Source organism: Lytechinus pictus, chromosome 16, assembly GCF_037042905.1.
Source record: "Lytechinus pictus isolate F3 Inbred chromosome 16, Lp3.0, whole genome shotgun sequence".
Lineage (NCBI taxonomy): Eukaryota > Metazoa > Echinodermata > Echinoidea > Temnopleuroida > Toxopneustidae > Lytechinus > Lytechinus pictus.
Window position 1 is genome coordinate 2,822,980 of NC_087260.1, and position 20,919 is coordinate 2,843,898.

Consider the following 20,919-nt stretch of genomic DNA (forward strand, 5'->3'; position numbering starts at 1 on the left):
GGGGGGGGGGGGCCCTCGGGCCCCCCCCCCCTGGATCCGCCTATGGTTATCATTATCATCATCATCATTATCAACAACACCATCATCATCATCATCCTAAGATTCCTAATTTTCCTATAATCATCAACAGCAGCACCATCATCATTTTTTTATGATTAACATCATTATTAATTTATCATCACCATCTTTACCGTCATCACCATTATCATCATCATCAACATCATTATCCTCATCATCACTCATCACCACTAAATTACCATCTATCATCATCATCATTCATCATCATCATCATCGTCATCATCATCATCATCGTTATCATCATCATCGTCGTCATCATCATCATCGTCGTCATCATCATCATCGTCGTCATCATCATCAACATCATTATCCTCATCATCACCACTAAATTACCATCTATCATCATCATCATCATCATTCACCATCATCATCATCATATCATTATCATCACTATCTATTACTTTTCACTGTTCCGCGCGCACTTACGGTAAAGATCTCGCACATGCACAGTTCACGTAGCTCTCTAAACCCTCTAGCTGCTGTACCGTACCGTACCTGCGCTGCATATGCATGCAAGTACGCAACGCAACATGCACTGATGGAGATGCTGCGCTGAACTGAAGAGGAATTCTCACGGCTCGGGATTTTTATCCTCCCTGTATCTGTGGAGCAATGGGCTACATGTCTATACTACTAAAGCTGCATTTTTTGACGGGATCTTTGACTATTTTCCATATCGTGTTTCTGTGAAATTACGGGTAAAATTCTCCCGACAGAGCCGCCGATCGAGTCTCTTGATTGAGTCAACGCCTGAACAGCTGAGAACGGAAAACCCGTTCATTGCCGTGCCGTATGCATGCATATGATACCGGTCTTTGGCTCGTCAACAGCAAGATGACAGCGGCGAACATACCGGTGCCTGTGTTGGAGCGAATATTTTCTTACCTGGAATTAACGGAATTACTCTGTTGTTCACTCGTTTGCAAGGCTTGGTACGATTGTCTTTACGATGAAAACAGCCCTGTGTGGAAAGTGCAATGCCTGCGGAAACTCGCAAAGGACGCTGCAAACGGCAAACTGCTGCAGCATCTCCCCTCGTACAAGGCGAGGCTGCGGGCCTTCCACCATGCATTCAATCCCAATGACTGCTCCCGAAACATTTACATCCGACCAAACGGGTTTACGCTGCACAGGAACCCGGTGGCACAGAGCACAGATGGTGCTCGGGGTAAGAAGGGCTTCAATGAGGGAAGACATGCTTGGGAGGTGTGGTGGGAAGGACCCCTAGGAACTGTAGCCGTTGTTGGTATAGCCACGAAACATGCGGCAATGCAGTGTCAAGGATATGTAGCGCTTCTCGGGAATAACGACCAGAGCTGGGGCTGGAATTTGGTAGATAATCTTCTTATTCACAATGGGGATCACCAAGGCAACTTCCCGAATTGCAATAATGCACCCAAATATGAGGTTAGTATAATATCTAGGCCTACATGTAGCTAGGTTGACATTCCTTTCCTCTTTATTTACGAAGCAGCATTGCTAGTCTGGTGTTGGGGGGTACGTGTGGGCGTGGTCATCAAATTACATGTATTCTTGCCTCGCTTCTCACCTCAAAGAGTCGAGTCTTTAGCTCATTCATCAAGATACTATACAATCCTTTGCAAGATCATTTGTGACAAGCACAAAGTTATTTTGAAACTTTCCTGAGCAAAAAGCATTTAGATTTGCCCATTGCAGTGTATTGGCTCAGTTGGTAGAGCGTCCGTCTCACAACTGGGAGGTTGGGAGTTCACACCCCGGCCGTGTCGGACCAAAAGATGGGAGTTGCTGCTACCCTGTTGTTTGGCGTTCAAAGATTAAAGAGATCTATAGAGGCTTGTTGATCTATCTGGTGCTGCACGGTGGCTGCCGGGCCCACGATCATTTGGGCAAAGCAAATTTTTTTAGTATTTAATTTCATGTATATTTTTAATAATAAAATATAGAATTTTTATCTTTCCATCTTTTTTCATCACAGTACAGTTGATATTCAATGTCATTTCGTATATTATAGTCTAAATTGATTCTTTTGTTTTGTTGTCTTTTTTTTATGAAGATTGAAGTTTACAATCTTCAAATCTTGGACAATCCTGGCTATAATAAATAGGTGGCTTTTTAATAGTACAGTATGACTTAAAATGTTTAAACTATGCTGTCTTCAATATCTGCAAATTCCAGTGAGGCTTGTGTAACATAGCAACAGCAATTAATGAAAATTGAATTCTGAATCCCAAGTTTTGTAGAGCCATTCACAGAGCATTCACAGTACGACAATACGCCAGACGGTGGCCTGTACTTATAGAGAAGAAGAAGAAGAAGCTGCCAAGTACATGTAGTATGGATATTCCATATTTAATACTATAAATGAGAAGAATACTGATGGTTTCATGCAAACTACTAATTTTTACAGTTTCAGTATTATGTGTTGGCCTACTGTATCACCACAATACTGAATTTCAGCTTTTACTGAAATGTTCTTCTTCAGGTTGGCAGCTGTGAATTCAAAGATTAATGTACATGTGTACGGGAAGCCAATTTTAATTCTGTCTGTTTACTACTTTGTACAAGTCTACATGTACATGTATGTAGACATCACCCACTTCCTCACAAAGAGAAATGTACATGTAGGCAGGAAATTCTGCGTTTTGTAGGCAGCCAATATCTCTTCCAATTCCTTAAAGGGGAGTTATCATGTACTGTGTAAAATTCAGGGGAAAAATACTCAGGGGCTCTTGAAGATTTCAACCCGAAATTGCTCAAAAGAGCCCTGGAAGTAGAAAACTCAGAATGAACCTTGGAAAATCCCCATTCATCTGACAAGGAATAACAGTGCACTGTATAAAGACCGTCTGTTTGAAAAGGTCACTTAATCACCTACCATTCCATAAATTTCAAATAGGCCTATTACAAAAGTTTAACGGAATTGACCATTGGGATTTAAATTTGGCATTTTTTCATCTGTTGCAGTTTGAATATTGTACATGTTTAATCTACATACAGTAGTGCCTCTCTAGATAATGTTATATTTTTATTCAAATAGCACTTTGACCACTCACTGTACAGATTTATTGGGATATTAGAAATCTTAAATAATTGACAGATTAAATCCTGAAATATATTCAGTTCATTCCATGCTTGAGAAATCTACAAGTATAGATATTCTATTTTTATCGGGCACCCAATCAAATTATAAAATTTTGATGTGAAATTGGTAAATTTATCCAATAAAATACATTTTTAGTTAAATATGCTTCACACCATGACCATTTTGGGGGCATGATTGATAAAGGGGAATGAAACCTTTGGAACATGTGGACATGTTTTGAAAGAAAAAAATCAAAGAATATAAAGCACAAAGAAAATTTAAGAAAAATCTGACAAATAATGAGAAAGTTATGAGCATTTGAATATTGCGATCACTATGCTATGGATATCCTCCCATTGCCATTGCGACAAAGATGTATGATGTCACATGTGAACAACTTTCCCTTTGGTGGACTATAAAATACCCCGAAATGTCTCTTTTTGCTCTTTCTCATGGTGATACAAACTCTTTATCCACAATGTTTTCTTTGAAAATTATATTACATGCCCTCTTATAGAAAGAATACATGATCTACTGATAGATGTGATAAAAGAGGCAGTTTTAAAAGTGAAATATATATACAAAAGTACTGGGAAAGTCGTTCACAAGTGACATCACACATCTTTGTCGCATTGCCAATGGAAGATCTCCATAGCATTAGTGATAACTGATCATAATATTCAAATGCTAATAACTTTATCATTTTTTGTCAGATTTTTTTCAAACTTTCATTGATCTGTTTCTTTGATTTTTCTGTTTTCACACAAGCTATCTTGATCCAAAGGTTTCATTTTCCTTTAAGGTCAACGGTCATTTAGGGTCAATGAACTTGGTAATATTGAAATAGTGTTTTTTGTGCATATTAAGATTTTATTCATCTTGTTTTCAAAGTCAGCACTGCTGCTATAAGGAATCGCGTAATGCAGGCAAGACTGCCAGGAGCGTTTCACTTGTTCTTTGTTCTTGTATTAAAATAGTCACCTTGTACAGTGTGGTATCCTGTCTATATTACAGTGTACAAAGGTTATTTTCAAACCTAGTGGATGTGTGTGAACTTTGCCCCGCTGCACTTTGACCCACTTCCTCATGAAAGGAAATGTGAGCAGGAATGGCTGATGTCTTTGAACAGAAACAAGCCAAACCTGCTAGTGATCACCATTTTCTTATCTTGGTCAAAAGGTAAAAAATTCAGGACAATAAGATAGCAACTACACACTTTATAGTCTAAACGATTTTGACGTAAGGAATAGTCTTGAAATTGAATTGAATATTTCTAACAATTTAACAACTTTTAATGTACAGTGTATTTTATAATTAATGCAATTCCAGTTATTTCGGGACACCAACTTTCCCATGGGGTGTGCATACATGTATACTAGCATATGCTCTGTGAGGCTTACCTTGTACTCTCCTGTAAACTGGATTTATTTTCATGCTCTGAATTTTAACAGTCAAAGATTTGGGTCAAACCAGTTTGTACATTGTACATATGAGTGTTTTGGAAGGCAACCTGCTGTACATGTATAGAACAGCAAGAACAATTTTGGAGACAGCACAGTATGAGTACACTATGCATAGTTTACATGTACATCAATGTGTCTTCCAATTTATAAAGAATTTGGGCATTCTAATGTTCTGAAGAATGGGAAGGAAAAGGAAGTTGTAATGATCACATGATCTGGAGGCAGCCTGAAGTAAGACTACCATCTAAGAGTTCCCTAGACTGCTTGTGGTGAATGAGACAGGAAAGAACCAATTTTCCCATTCTGCATGTTGATGGAAGTGTACATAGCTTTGTAATAGATCGAATGCAGTTTTACAGAGTAATAATGAACCAATCAACCATTTTCGTAATAATGTGATTTAGATTAAGTTCATTCACAAGTGCCTGGATTCTTTAGAGTACTTTATAGTTAAAGGTCAAGTCAACCCCAGAATAATGCTGATTTGAATAAATGAAATATATCAAACTAGCATAACGCTGAAAATTTCATCAAAATTGTATGTAAAATAAGAAAGTTATGACATTTGAAAGTTTTGCTTATTTTCACAAAACAGTGTGATATGCACTACTATTAAGTGACGTGCAAATTATTCAATTTCATTTTTTACAGATTTGGCAATACTAGTAAATAATGCTAAGTAATTCCACATGTTCAGGGAGGAATTAATCGTTAATTTACTTGGCAATGAGGAAAAAATTTAGAATATTTCATGTAATAAAATACAAAAGAAGTAGTGAGCGGATGATGTCATCAGTCTCCTCATTTGCATACTGGCCAGGATGTGCATATACCTGTGTTTTGTGAAATAAAAATAAAGTGAAACTTTAAAATGTCGTAACTTTCTTGTTTTATATCTGATTTTGATGAAATTTTCAGTGTTATGCTTGTTAGATTTTTCTCCTTTTATTCAAATCAACTTTTCGTTGGACCGTCCTGTACACATGTCCTAGTTGTACATTATGTACACCTGCACTTTTTCTTTTGGAGCGGTAAAATGTTTTGAAGAGTTTTTCCGGGCAAGTGAAATATGTTTTCGGGCAAGTATTTTCCAACTACTTTTTTAGGAATTCACTTGCCCGACCAGGCAAGTGCTTCAATAAGTTATGTAGCACCCTGTGTACATGTATGTAGAATGGACTTGTATTTTCACTCATTTCATGATGTTTTGTTGGTACCGGTATGTATATGTACATGTATGTACACTGTACAGTGAAACCTGTGTACAAAGGCCATCAAAGGAATACAGGAAAATATTGAGGCTGATGATTGTAGCCCCAAATGTCCACATCTGACAGTCCCTGAAAATGTTATGAAAATGACTTATATTTTGGGAGCTAGTTAACTCAGTCGGTGCCTGTCGAACCAAAGAATGTGGGTTTGACTTTGAGTCCACCCCAGGCAGATGACTGAACTGAAGCCTGCATTTGTGTGCAAAAGTGTCCCTCCCCTGTTCCATACATGTAGATCTATGCAGGCTATGTACATGTAGAGTTGAACTGGAAAACGCTCATTGCTGATCGAACCCCTTCCTCAGGTTTTTTGCTTGTGAGCTCGTCATAAACTTTCATCTAGGGGTAAAAGACATGCAAGAGATGTTCAATGGCTTGGGTGGGAGAATCAATCACCTTCAATGATATTTCTAGTTTAAACAAGAGTGTTTCTGTCCCACTGATACCTATTGTTTCAAATTTATCTGTCTTATTTTGCATCTCCTTTCCCACCCGCAATAGCTCAGTCGGTAGAGCGGGGGATTCGTATTCTGGTGACCCGGGTTCGATTCACACTTGGTGCGCTAGTGCCCTTTGGTAAGGCATTAATCCTCATTACCAGGTCCTTCGGAGAGGTCGGAGAGGACCTTAAGCCGTCGGTCCTCTGGTTGCTTGCTTACAAGCATTCATGCTTTCTTACATGTAGCAATCAGGTAAAAAATCCCCACCAATCAATTATTTTCTTCACGATACCTGTCTTGATGTTCTCTCTTTTTTTTGTCTTGAAAAATCCTGTCACTTCGTCCTCTCCCACATCCCTTTTCATCTCCCTCTTTCCTGTCCTTTCCTTTTAGGGCAAAAAAAAACAACACAGGGGCCTCTGGACAAAATTCTCACGAAAACCCTATAAAACTAAAAAACAGATCCACTGAAATATCCGTACACAGTCGAATATGATGATGATGTCCTTAGCTTGCGAACACGACCATAACTTCACAAATTCTTGTGGGTTCGAAAATGGTTGAACAGAGCAATCTTCGTAAGTCTGGTGCAATGTGGACAAGCAAAAGCTGGCAGTTTGGCAGGCTCTGTACTACAATGTACTGTTTGAGTTTATTTATTTAACAACAATAACAATAACGATAACAATGTGTTAACATCACAGCACAAACGTAACTATTCTAGTATACAGATGTAATTGCTAACATTATAAAGGATAAAATGAGAATACAAACGATAAATCTGAATACATAAAATGTGACGTGCGTGTATAAACCTAAAACAATGTGTTAACATTTTTTAAGATCCCAGTCACAGTTTCCAATATTGATAATCTAGCAAAAAGATAGACCTGTACATGTATATGGTTGAATGTTGTTGTTAAGAAGGAACCAGAAGGAAGGTAGCACAAGTGCTAGTCGAGACTGATTCCTTAAAATCTGGTATTTTTACATAAAAGAAATACGTGTGAACAGTGAATAATTCTATACATGTAGCGAATTGGAAATAGCCCCAGATTTCTTTTTCTTGTTTCCTTTCCCCTCTCCAATATCTTTTAATCCATCCATCACCCCTCTTTCTTCATCTTCCTCCAATTTTTTGTGTTGTGTTCTTCATTCCATCGTATTTCCGGCAGTTCGTGTTGAAGGCTGGTGTTGGATGTCGTCTGCTGAACCAAGCATTCTGACTGGTGTTGACGATCTTGTGTAATTTCCCCATTCACTAACACCAACCCCCAGAGATTGGGAAAAATTGTGATTTCTAGTTCGGTGTTGGTGTTGGCAATCTCAAGCTCGCGAACAGGTGGCGAACACGATGAAACATATGCTTTTACAGTTAGAATGTGTACAAATCATTTAAGCTTTATATATTTTGATGAAGAATAATGTTTACTCTTTCGAATTCTTGAATTGATTATTGGTATTATGTACGATTTAATGCATTTCTCTCCGATTTCATTTTCGTCGTCGAATCTTCTCGCGTGAAGTTGGGACTTGAGATGATTTGACAGCACAGAGGCGTGACGTCATGTGCTATCGGTAACGCAATTGGTATCGTTCCTCTGAACCCAGCTCGGATCAGCGGCCTTTACACTCTCAACACCGAACACCGAACTTGAAATCACCCAATGTACACACTACACAGTAACATTTTTAAAGCCAGGGCAATAGTATTATCATGTTAATTTGTTCAGAACAGTTATCGAAAATGAAGTGTCTACCCTGGGTAAAATATTTTATTAACAACCACCTCCTGATCATCATATAAAAAACTAGTCAAAAAGAGGATTTATAAAATTGATGATACTTTGAAACAGAGGAACATACCTCTAGATGCTTTTTGTGTTTATTACGTCATATCTATACCTGTACAAAGAAGGCAAGCTAGCCATATTTTGCAATCACCATCTTTTGCAATATGAGCACACCATAACGCATGATGTGTGAGAAAAGCAGGTGCAATGGGGTTACCCACATCTTTGTGTGTAGTACATGTATGTCAGTTTATTCTGGTATACCTTGTGGCCCTCTAATAAATCGACCTCGTCCAACGAAGCAATTTGGATATAACGAGCAGTGGTAATCATGGATTAATGAGATGTTTTTCTCCGTTTCTCTCATCACTCATCTTTCATTTTGCTTTTCTGTCATTTCAGTTTCGTAATAGGTCTCTTTTTTGTTTGGTTGTATTTCTGTCCTTATTCTGTTTCTTCCTCCATTTTACCGTCCTATCTCTCTCACCATCTTACGGCCTTATTCTGACTATGCATCATTCCCTCAATATCTGTGTTTATTATGTGTTTTTTTTGTGTGTAATTCTCTGTCTTGGTCTCTCTTGTTATTTTGTTTTTGTTCCTTCTGTATTTCCCTGATCTACATGTATTAAAAGTAGATATTTACATGTAGGTATTTATTTCCAAATCAATTCAAACATTTAACAAAATTCAATGGAAACTTTTGATAAAATCCTCCACAAATTGTTTACAATTTTAATTTTTGATAAATTACTTTTCTCTTCCTACCACCCCCCTGTGTATTCCTTTCTTATGCAATGTCAAAAACAGTCTTTTTCTATTACTTTCTCTTTCCTTTCCTCCTTTCCCATTCTGCCTCTCTGACTTTTCTCTCTTCAGCTCTTTCCCACCCCACCCCTTCCTCCCCTCTCCGCTGTCTGTATAAGAAAAACAAAATTCAGCAACACATTATCTTTATGTATTTAATCAGTTGTATAAATTTTCTCTATGAATAATATGTAAATTGTATTAATGCAAAATTCTTTGATACATGTGCCAATACTTTTGTAGATCTAAATTCAGAAGAAAAAAAAATCAACTCCATGTTGTAGATACCTTTAAATTTACAAGCACTTGTGTAATTCTCTATGGGATTGAATTATGCATTCACATCTTCGTTAGATGACCATTCCTTGAGGCGGTCAACCATATACAATCCTCTTGCACAGCATGTGAGTTTTCCACCCAGCCTGGTTAACGCCCTGTTCTCACTAGCCCAAATTGTCCAGCTATTCCTGATCAGGGCCCTGTCTCACGTAGTGTTGATCCTATCTATCATAGAAAGCCAGCAACCTCGTCTGTATGAAGTGTTGTGCATGCATGCATCATTGTCTTTAATATTAAAGGATTTGGTGTGGTCGAAAGAGACATTGTGCAAATTTCATAGATTAAAAAAATTCAGACATTTCTGGCTTTCCATAGTTCAGATGGATCGGATCAATCACAACTCTTTTAAAGACAGGACCCAAACTTATGTTGGTTCCATTTTCATGAATTTGCACTGAAGCATAAAATTTTCCCTTTCTGACATACCTGTAAACATGTTTGTACAAAACAAATGAAAGAGTGATGAATTGTGAAAATTTATTTCAATAATTGCAATCGTTTAGCAAACTTATGAAACATTTTTAAGAAGAAATATATAGCATATTAATACAGCATCCTGATCAGATATTACAATATTATCAAGGAGCTGTGGTCAGGCTAGAATCTGGAGATTGAGGAAACTGGGGCTGATGAGGAAACGCCTCATATGGCCTGCTTCTCGTGAGATGGATAGTTGTTTACTGTTCTTACCATCCCTATAGTGGTGTGTGCTTCTAATGGGAGCAGTCAGGCAAACGTAAGGTGTGCTTCTACATCTACTCCCATACACATCAACTGATGGTCAGTCTGACTCAGCCATACATGTATGAATACATTTAAAAGTGAATAATGGAAACAGTTGCGGAGAAAATCATAAAACTAGATTCATTCATTCAAATTCAAATTGTTTTATTCTTTCAGAAAGTTTCAGTAAAACCTTTATACATAAAAACAAATATGATACAAAGTTATCAAAAATACATGTATTACAAATCGATGTACAAGTTTTGAATTGCATTACGATTCAGAGTCGTGCTAAGGGGTAGCAGCCAAAACAGAAAGAAATCCTTTAAATACAAATTATATACAACATTGTTGTATCAGGAGTTAGGGGAGATCGGGGTTAGTTGGAACGCAGGGTAAGTTTGGTGGTGGTGGTGATTTTTTTACCTGATTGCTAAGAAAGCATGAATGCTTGTAAGCAAGCAACCAGAGGACCGACGGCTTAAGGTCCCCTCCGAAGGACCTGGTACTGAGGATTAATGCCTTACCAAAGGGCACTAGCGCACCAAGTGGGAATCGAACCCGGGTCACCGGAATACGAGCCCCCCGCTCTACCGACTGAGCTATCGCGCCTCCTTTGAAGTTGAAACATTGTAATTTTCTTTAATGCCTGTAAAATAGATTTATGCAATACTGCCCTCAATTTATTGCTATTAATAATACAGCACTGCTGTATTATTAATACGCGTTCCAACTAACCCCGATCTCCCCTACATGTAGTTTTACCTTGTCAAAAGTCAAAGACATGTCTTTGACAGTCTTTCCATGGGAATCCTGTAAGCTGCCTTCTAATTTAAACATCATATTTATGGGGAATGCGGTCCCGAAAGCCACTATGAAAAGACGCATGTACATGTTTATGTAGGGCTGTCATACTGTAGTTGAATTCCTGCTATTAAAAGATAGACGACACAGACTTTTGACATGGCAACGTAAAACTGTACATGTAGTTGGTAAAATCACACATTTTTTGACATACATGTATCTTTAAAGATGATAATTGTATTGAAAGGCTTTTCTTGATGGGATACCAAAAATATTCCAGTCTTTTAGGGTTGATATTTCTCATATGCCATTCCTGATCCCGAGCCATTCGATAGAACAACTATTGACCCACTCCCCATCTTCTGCTTGATTGAAGGCCTATGAGTAATGATGAAGATGAGAAAGCAAGGTCTTATTCTTACCTTTAATTGTATTCCGTGAGTCAGTGGCTAACTGATGCATGCAAGGCTGATGTGTTCAAGCATCAATTTTGAATTATGTTTTCCTTTCAGATGTTTATTTCATAACATCCCTTTCATGAATTCACCCTCAAATAATACGGATGGGTGCAGCTCAAAACAATGAAGTTCTGCAATGAATTTAATGAAATTGTGTAATGTATGAATTCATAAATAGTCCACAAAAGTGTGATTCTAGTATCATTCTAGCTTTAGAAATTTATTTGAAAGTGGCATTCATTGGCTACTAACTGCTGCATGCAGACCTTAAACTCGCCTACATATCAATCAATGCCTGCCAGCCAACATCACAAATTGATTGCGAATTCTGGGAATTAGAAATAACGATACCCTCGGGTATCCCAAATTATCAAAATGTGTGTTGATTACATTATGCCACAATTGTCATGCTAGAATAAATGTAGTGATAAAGTAATATAGGTCCCAGCAAGGTCTCAAGATGACTGTACATACACCAGGGTTTAAATTTTTAAAAAGTTTTTAGGGGCTATCCTTTTTTTCCACATTGGGTTGTCAGTGATTGTGGAATTTCGGGGGCTATTTCTTTCATTTTCTTTCAATTTTAATAAAGATTACCTTTTGGGGGTTAACCAGCAGTTACATGTATGCAGTAAAAGCAATACCATTATTCTGCCTTAGTTTAGATTTCTGAATATTTAATCTTGAATATTGATTGTGACAGATCTTTGGGGGATGCTAGAAAGAATGGTCGCCCCAAAGCATGCCTTTTGAGGGAATTATTTGTAAGGGTGATTTGGTCTGTCATGACGGCCAAATCACCCATTGCCCTCCTGTATTTCCTATACTGTAAATGTTCATATTTCCACGGGGGGGGGGGGGGGGGGGGGGGGGAATCACACGTATTGCTGTTCACATGCATGACCAAATTATTTCCAAACACCCCCTAAATGAGTTTTCTCTCTGTGCAAAATAACCCTCTAAACAAGATATTGGTGTGCTTCATTTACAAATTTTCGCCCCTGAACAAGTTGTTGAATATGACCCCTACTAGTTTTATCTACTTGCTAAACACTAAAACCGTTTTCCCGTTTCCCAGGGTCGTTGCATACAGTCGGGAAGAACCCGAACTTAAATGAGGAGGAAAAAGACACAGGGAAAAAGCTTGAGGAAAAAAACATGGGCTACATGTAAACACGTTTGGCTAGTCTTAAAAAAAGCTTTGGAAAAAAAAAATACCCTAAATACGTTTGACCTCGCGATTGACCATTGACCATTCTTTCAAAACCACAGTTTTTTTTAAATCAGTGTTTTCGATACCCTTAACGAGTGCACGCGCGGCCCGCGTCCGAAACTGAAAAAAAAACACCCCTTTAAACACGTTTTTAAGGTCAGGCATGTGTGAAGCAATACATTTGACTGCCCCCCCCCCCGGCATATTCCCTTTGCTTTAATATGATCCAAATCATGTTATTGACGGGCAAATGACAGCTCATGATATTTGTCCTACATGTAAGAACCATATTCGTTCTAACATAACATTGACCTCAATGCTAACGGTTAAACATGACATTTGCTCCGGTGACAATTGCTCTGCTGTAACTTCCACACACTATAATGGAAATGACCAACTGCAATCCTGGATTTAACACTATACCCTACCCTAAACCAACATAAAACCCTATTGCAACCCTAACCCCATATCTTATACCCCTTTCATAAACCCAATAAAACACAATTATGCGGCTAATAGCAGCATAATTTGGTCGTAAAATCAGAGGAGGACAAGAGTTATCCGCATTATTCTGATGCTGCTATTATCCGCATAATAGCGGCATCGGGACAAGATTTTGAGTTTATGAACGTATTTCCAAATAATGCGGATAATTGCCATGGTGCGGTCACAAGGTCACCCTTTTCCAACACAACCGCATTGGAGGGGGCGTGTCCAGTTGTCATGACGATTATCCGCCTTTTTCAGGACGGGCGCTCGTAAAAATAATTTATGGAGTTTGTGAACGCAATTTTTATTGAATTATCCGCATTACTCTTAGGCGGCTAATTGGAGGATATGTTTTATTGGGTTTATGAAAGGGGTAATCAGATGATATAAAGCCAGGAGCAATTGTCATGTCACCCTGCTAACACAAGGAGCAAAAGGTCAACACCAAAGTTGCAAAAAGTCAATACCCTTTTCTAATCTATAGGGAAAACATTCATTAACCCTGTACTATTGGTGGGGCTAATTAATAGCGATTTAGCCCCAACTATAGTTTGGGGTATATTCAAGGAAAAACTGATAAACATTTGAAATCAAGAACAACTAGGAGAGCAGTGATTGTTATTCCTTTATTTACCTTAATGGTTGCTGAAGGCATAACGTTTCCACGTTTCTTTAATGATTTTGTTTTATTTTTTTCTGCTCTGAACTGTCCATCCGTAAACCTGTATAAAAGCCATATATATTTCACGGTAGCGTTCTAGCTGGGTAATTTGGTTAATAGCATTTTGAAAGTGCGGTGAGAGTAGTCCTGAGGCTTTAAACTGTAGAGGTTTTTCACACAGGTTATTAATTTCATTCTGACAAATTTTATATACATACAGTTTGTATTGTGAAACCATTTACTGTGTATAGGCCGTACCTGTATGAAAAATGACTCCTGTTATGTTATCAATTTCTACATCCTTGGTTTGTCAGAGATCCATTTTGGGAATTTGAGAATGATTTTGATCATAAACTTTATAAAGAAACGTTCAAAATGTGTCTGATCATGAGACCAGGGGCGTTTCACAAAGACTTGTTTTTTTTTTTGGGGGGGGTGTCTGGACAGGGTTAACAACCGTGTGAAAGCTCCCAAGATTTGTAATAGTGTGTGATGCCATGGAAGATCATGGGCCATACTCCTGTACTTCAAATCCAATGAATATGATATTGGTCATCCTTCTAAGCCTCTTCCCTATTATTGAATGCCATCATGGCAGGGGTCATTAACATTATTTCAATATTCAAGTATATGATCAAACCGTGGTACAGTTTACATGTACAATCCTAGCAGGGGTCATTTACATTATTACAGTACTTCATGTACGAGGTCCGAGAAATGTAATGGCCATTTGGTTTAAAAGATTGTGTGAAAGCTCCCAAGGTGTGTTTGATGGTGAGCCATTTGGTTTAAACGTGGACCTACTAGCAGGTTCATGGTTTTAATAAAAGACAGTGTCAGTGCTCCAAGGTGTTTTTTTAATGGTGTGTAATGGTCATTTGGTTTAAAAGACCATATGAAAGCTCCGAAGGTGTGCTTGATGGTGCGTATACATGTATTGGCCATTTGGTTAAATAAAAGATCGTGTGAAAACTCCCAAGGTGTTTTGATGGTGTGTACTTGAGAGTGATATGATGAACCCATCTCCGTGAACCTTATAATCCAATGAACATGATATCGGTCATCCTTTTAAAGCTCTTCCATATATTATCAACTTACTCTGTACCATCGTGCTCAGCGTCATTTACACTACTGGATTACAGTATTCATGTACATGTAATACTGTATGGTCAATTCAAAATTTATGTATACCAGAAAGCATAATTGATGTTTGTGTAGTTGAGAGTGAATGCATAGATCTTATAAATGTGAGTGAATCATATACCGTATATTATCCAATTATTTAGATATTGGTCATCCTTTATTGAGCCTGTTCCATATTATCAACTTTATACTTTGTACATGTACCTAGTAATATGTATTATGCTCTCTACCAATATAGCAGGGTCATTTACACCAATATTCATGTACATGTACATGTAATACTGTTTATGGTCAAATTGAAATTTACATGTACATGTATATTGTATGTACAATGTACTATTGGCTATGAACATTGATTTGACTTTTAAAATATCTGAGCTGCGAAGTCCCACTTATAACCTATTATTGTTTTATTGTTTTATTTCCGTCATTAAAAAAAATACATAACAATATATAAACAAGAGATACAAGGAGTAACATATACATACATAATTAAATAAATTCTAAACATTGATTGAAAAAGAAAAGAAAAAAAATGATTGATTGAAACATGTATGTTAAAGAAAGTTAAAAGATCAAACTTAAGACAGGAGACGGTTGGATAACCCATATTCAGCTGCACCAATTATATGTGCGGCTGGTCTTCTATGGGGACCAAGTAAAAAGAGAGTCATAGGGAGCGGAAAATGAGAACAGAAAAGAAAAGACAAAAGAGGGAAATAAGGAGGAAAGAAAAGAAAAGGTAGAAAAAAGAAAGCAAGGGAACCTGTGCCTGTGATATGTTTAAAAAATGAAGCCCAGAAAACATCGCGTCTGAAAATCATTATTTAGTGCTACAAAAAAGTGAAATATAAAAGTGACCGGAAACACCATCTTAATTTCATCACATACAATATGTGATCTATTAATATAGTCCTGCACGATAGAAAGCTTCGATTATAACGTATCAAAAGCATTTCTTTTGATTTTTTTTTGTTGATTTCAGAGTTTTTAGGTTGATAGAAAGGCATCGATGTACATGTACAATAATTACGCCTCTTTGGTTTTTTTTTAATTGCAGTATTATAACGTTGACTTAACATGCCTCTAAACATATGTGAAAGCATGATTGGTGTTTGTGTACATGTAGGTGAGAGTGAATAATATGAGTAAACCTAATAATTCAGTGAACATGATAATGATATTGGTCATCTTTTTAAAGCTCTTCCACTTTAATACTCTGTACCATAGCATAGCAGGGTTATTAAATTACAGTACTCCAGTATTCATGCAATGCTATGAATGTATTAATCATTTAATGTGAAAGCATGATTGATGTTTGTGTAGTTGAGACCTGTGGGGGGGGGGTACTTGACCAAAAAAGTGGTAGGTATGTGCCGCGGGCGAGACAACAAACAGGGGCTTTGGAGCGGGCTTATTGTAAAAGGGAGGGTCCTTGGAACGGGCTTTGGAGCTATGAAAACGGGGGTCCTTGGAATGGGTTGCCTGTGTGTCAGTGCATATGCATCCCTATGGAATGGGCATACGTGCATGTACATGTAGCTCGTGCAGAGGCGATGGTCGGCCAGTGCTCTGTGGCAGCTTTTCACCCAATTCGCAGCTCATTGTATGTAGCGGATCAATGCGGCCGGAAGAAAATTATGCGAAGCTTTGGAACAGATTTCTTTCATTTTTTTTCTCGATAAGAAGAAAATGCTATGCTTTGGAGCGGCTTTCTTTGTTCTTTTTCTCAAAAAGATAAAAATGCTACTCAAATTTCCATTCCAAGACATATGCCTTGGAATGGAAATTTGAGTGTAAAAATGGGGGTCCCCTCCGCAGCACATACCCACCACGCATTATATACTGTGTGCCCCCCCCCCCACTCCCCCGGGAGTTGAGAGTGAAGTGAATGTACATGTACCTTTATGTATTATGAGTGTACCTAATAATTAAAAAAACAGGGTTTCGGTCATTCTTCTTAGCCTCTTCCGTATTATCAGATCACCAGCATAGCCAGTGGTCATTCACCCTATACTGTACATGTAGGTCAAACCAAAAGAGAAATTTGCTATTAAAGCTCTTTTTATTACGGTGGTTATTTACCCTAATATATTGTAATGTAAGTTAAAATCATATATTAAACGCCATACAGACTTGAGCAGAAACTTTGCAGAAATACTCTACTTTATTACAAGAGGAATTTATCTGTGTTGACAATCAAGATTCAATTTTCCCTTCTAAATGTAAGGGGCACACATATTTTAATGTACAAGTATAAACAGGACAAAATACCTTACCCCTCCCTAGTTTAAAATCTAACCAAGAGCCAAATATCTATAATCTTAGTATGATTAGTAAAAATTTTCAACCATCATGCAAGATGGCTATAAGTTAACACCCTACATACAGAGGAAGGAAAAAGATATGCTGTCACCAGCCTTAAATCCTGCGGGTATGTGAATGACTAAATTGAAATGTGAAGAGGTTTGATGTCGGAGAGGTGTGCCATACATATACATTATACAATAAACCTACAGGAGTGAGCAAGGTTGATGCTTGTGCCCTCTTGTCGTGCCTGAAGGAGCACGGCGCTAACCCGAACGGGGCGGCAGAGGAAAACGAGACAGGTGCCCTGAAGCTGCTGGAGACGATGTCCGATGAAGGCATAGAGAGAGCTCTCAGAATTATCTTGAGCATTATTGGTGGCTTTGAAATGAGTGGCAGTGAAGCGAGCTGGAATCTTGTGGCATAAAACTTTAATAGCTTTCATGCCAACTTCACCATCAGTGGCATAACAACAAATCAAAATCAAGGTTTCTGTGGAAGTTGCATTCGATCGCAAAGTTACCATTAATTGGGAGTTTTTATGCAACAAGAGCCAGGGTAGCTGGAGTAGTTCACTGACATATTTGGTGAACATGCGGGGGACAAATTACACAGAGGGAGGGGCTATTGCCAGTGGCGGACCGTGACCCGGAGGAGACAAAGCATTGGAGGGGCACAGCATTGTTTACAAACAATAAAGTGCCCCTCTAATGCTTCGTCTCCTCCGGGTCATGGTCCGCCACTGGCTATTGCGCCCCCAAATCCCATTCACTACAATGTTAAAGCTTACCATATCCAATGTTTAGGCAGAAGTTTGTGAAGTGTAGCCCACGAAAATTAAAAAAAGAAATTTTAATTCCCTGACATGAAGATGTGAAACTGCACATTGAGTTAATCTCAGTGGTCCTTCTAACCAAATGCCAGAGACCAAACTGCTTCTCCAGTTACACTTCCCGAGTCCCAGCAGTCAGCAAAACATTGATTTTGGGATACCTGTTTTTCTTTCGTTGTTTGCCCCTCAGGGTCCACCATCAAAGTGAATCATGTTCTTGAAACTCTGTCTTGCTTCAGCCTTGCTTAACATGTAAATGGTACTTGTTTGCCTGTGAGGCAAGCTTCTCATTGTGAGTCACAGGAGTGACCCGACATTGCATGCCCTGCTATAGTTGGGCGAACCCTTGGCAATGCCAAGGTTGGCATATGTTGCTATTGGAGTAGGAATTGATATGTCCATCAACATTTATGGACACCTTGTTGATGTCGCAGAAATTACAGATATATGTGTACATTTGTGAATTATATAAAACCCACCACATATCAATATAGACAGGTTTGCAATTTAAGCAGCTTAATTTTCAGAAATGGCATTGAATTATAGAAATATTTCATCAAAAACAATGGCTTTGGTATCAAAAGATGATTGTAAAAACTGTTGCAAGCAAAATTAAAGGCAAAAGTACCTGAAATTCATCATTCTGTTTTCTGGGACACCCTGTATTGTTGTTGAATCTCACATTGAGATTGGTGCAATATTTCTATTATCCCATGAAGACAAGCAATTTTACACTGTATAATCATTTGAATTAGACCATGCAATACACTGCTCTATTGCACACCAAGTTTTGTACATCAGCCTACAGGGAAGTTGTCAGATTTTCGCACATCATGTACAGTCGATCTTGGAGACAAATTCCCACCACTAAAAGGACCTATATAATGATACAAATTACCATTGAGCAATAAAGAAACCCATTGCAAGCAATATATGAACCAAGTATTACAAATTATCAATGAGTAATAAACAACCCATTTTAAGTGTAGGTAACATTAACATGTAGTTTAACAGGCTCCGAGCCCGAGAAACAAGCCCATCATCGGTCACATGAAGTATTGCAAAATCTCATTAAGGAATAAGCCAGAGCTCTGAGCATCCATTGCAAGTACCAATCTGAACCAAGTATTACAAATTATCACTGAGGAATTAACAAGCCTGACACAACACGTAACATTGATTGCATGGCTCAAATCAGAAGGCCCATTTTCATAATTCATGTTCCAGATTTAGATGGCTACCGTGGTGAATGACTAATACATGCAAGCAAAATATAAAAATCGCTAAACCATGCGAGGTTAATATTCACTCCAAAGCCGTTATGGCATCCCAATTTCTCATATCATCTCCTGAACTGGGAGAGGAAAAGGATGGATCCAGAGTTCATGTAGAGTTCACGGAATGATTAGCATTTCAAGGATCCACATTGGGAATTGGGATAGAATTCATTTTTAAACTTAACATAATCATGATCAAAATATGGAAATTCCGTTTTGTTAGTGAAAGTGTACATAGCAAAAAGCTGAATTTTGTGAAGGTGAATTCCATGAAATTTTACATGAAAAGTATAAGAACCAAACAGAATTTCCGTTTTATTTACCGGTAAAACGGAAAATCTCTGTCCCTACAACTTGTCATTTTATAATGACCAAGTTATTTTCTTCTCTTTTTATTCATAACCGTTTTGTAGCTCTTTCAAAAATGACTAGTACTAGAAAATGACAAATTTTGTCCCATTTTAGATTTCTCCATAGATCTACAAAATGGCAAGTTTTGTCCATTTTTCGCAACTTGGTTCACTCTATGTCAAGTACAATACACTTTTCAGCTCACTCCTTGCTTGAGAAGGTGTTTTATTATAAATAAAAACAACATTACAAAAATAATGCAGTCATTCTATTTTTAACAGCCTGCACAAAATCCAATTAAATTCTTATATAAAATTTGTATATTTATCCAATAAAACATATTTTTAGTTTATATCCTGCACATCGCAACCGTTTTGGGGGCACACATTCATATAATCTAGTAATCGTGCACTTTTTGGCAGATTTACCAAAACCAAAGATATGCGTTAAAGAAATATTTATATCAGTGGTATCCTCTTGTATGAACTACATTAATTAATTTGCCTGCAGTGTCATACTACAGCTCCGCAGGGGCCCTTTAATCCAATCTAATTATTTCCTCACTCTTCAATACATACATGTATATTGATTTCACTTCATAATACATTCTCATTGATTTTTCTCTTCATTTTCTATTCATGTCATCCTCTTCAGGTCGGGGAGAAAATACGAGTCATTCTGGACTGCGAGGACAACTACCTCGCGTTCGAACGCGGCTACGAGTTCTTGGGCGTGGCATTCAGGGGTCTACCCAACGAGAAGCTCTATCCGTCTATCTCAGCCGTCTACGGCAACACCGAGGTCACGATGGTCTATCTCGGAGAGCCGCTGGATGGATGACCCTGACTTCTCCATCTTTTTCATGAGGACACTCTAACATAGCAACATAGCTAGCCTACAACCATGTATATAACAATATACACTATAGATTTCTATATCAGTGTGTGATTGAGGAGGACTGGCCATTTTTTTCAGATGGGGAGTTTGGTTATTTGCTGGAAAGAGAATCGGAGGTGACGTTATTAACACACAAGGTAGCAACCATATAAACAATTCAGGGAATTATTGAAAGTTGCCTATACTGTAGACTTGTTCTTCAGTTTCATTTCATAGCTGATTGGTGAGAAAAGACTATATTAGACTACCTTTAGAGGGAAATTAGTCGTGTGAGATTCGGCGTGGGTCCTATCAGTGGTCGAGTTGCGAGACTATCTTGAAGATTACCTTGAAATCTTCATTATTTCATCATTATTTCATCGTTATTTCAATATCATTTTTTTTATCAAGAAAGGTAACTTGTATTTTGTCCTTCTGTGTCAATGTCCACTCACTATTTACTGCACATTTAATTAGTTTGGTTAACTATTTAAGTCAGGGTATTCATCTGATGCTGTACATCAGATTCA

At 37.9% G+C, this 20,919-nt stretch overlaps 1 protein-coding gene across 1 annotated transcript; it reads left to right on the forward strand.

The window, feature by feature from the left end:
- The first annotated feature begins 576 nt into the window (after positions 1-576).
- On the forward strand, positions 577-20,353 carry LOC135157078 (F-box/SPRY domain-containing protein 1-like). The gene is made up of 2 exons (XM_064111569.1): positions 577-1,485; positions 20,168-20,353. Exons 1-2 carry the CDS (start codon positions 871-873, stop codon positions 20,351-20,353), a joined length of 801 nt encoding a protein of 266 aa, XP_063967639.1. The 5' UTR covers positions 577-870.
- The last annotated feature ends 566 nt before the right edge of the window (positions 20,354-20,919 follow it).

Coding starts and splice junctions, on each gene's coding strand:
- LOC135157078 (XM_064111569.1), top strand. CDS start 871: ATGCATGCATATGATACCGGTCTTTGGCTCGTCAACAGCAAGATGACA. Junction 1,486..20,167: donor ATAATGCACCCAAATATGAG/GTTAGTATAATA, acceptor CATCCTCTTCAG/GTCGGGGAGAAAATACGAGT.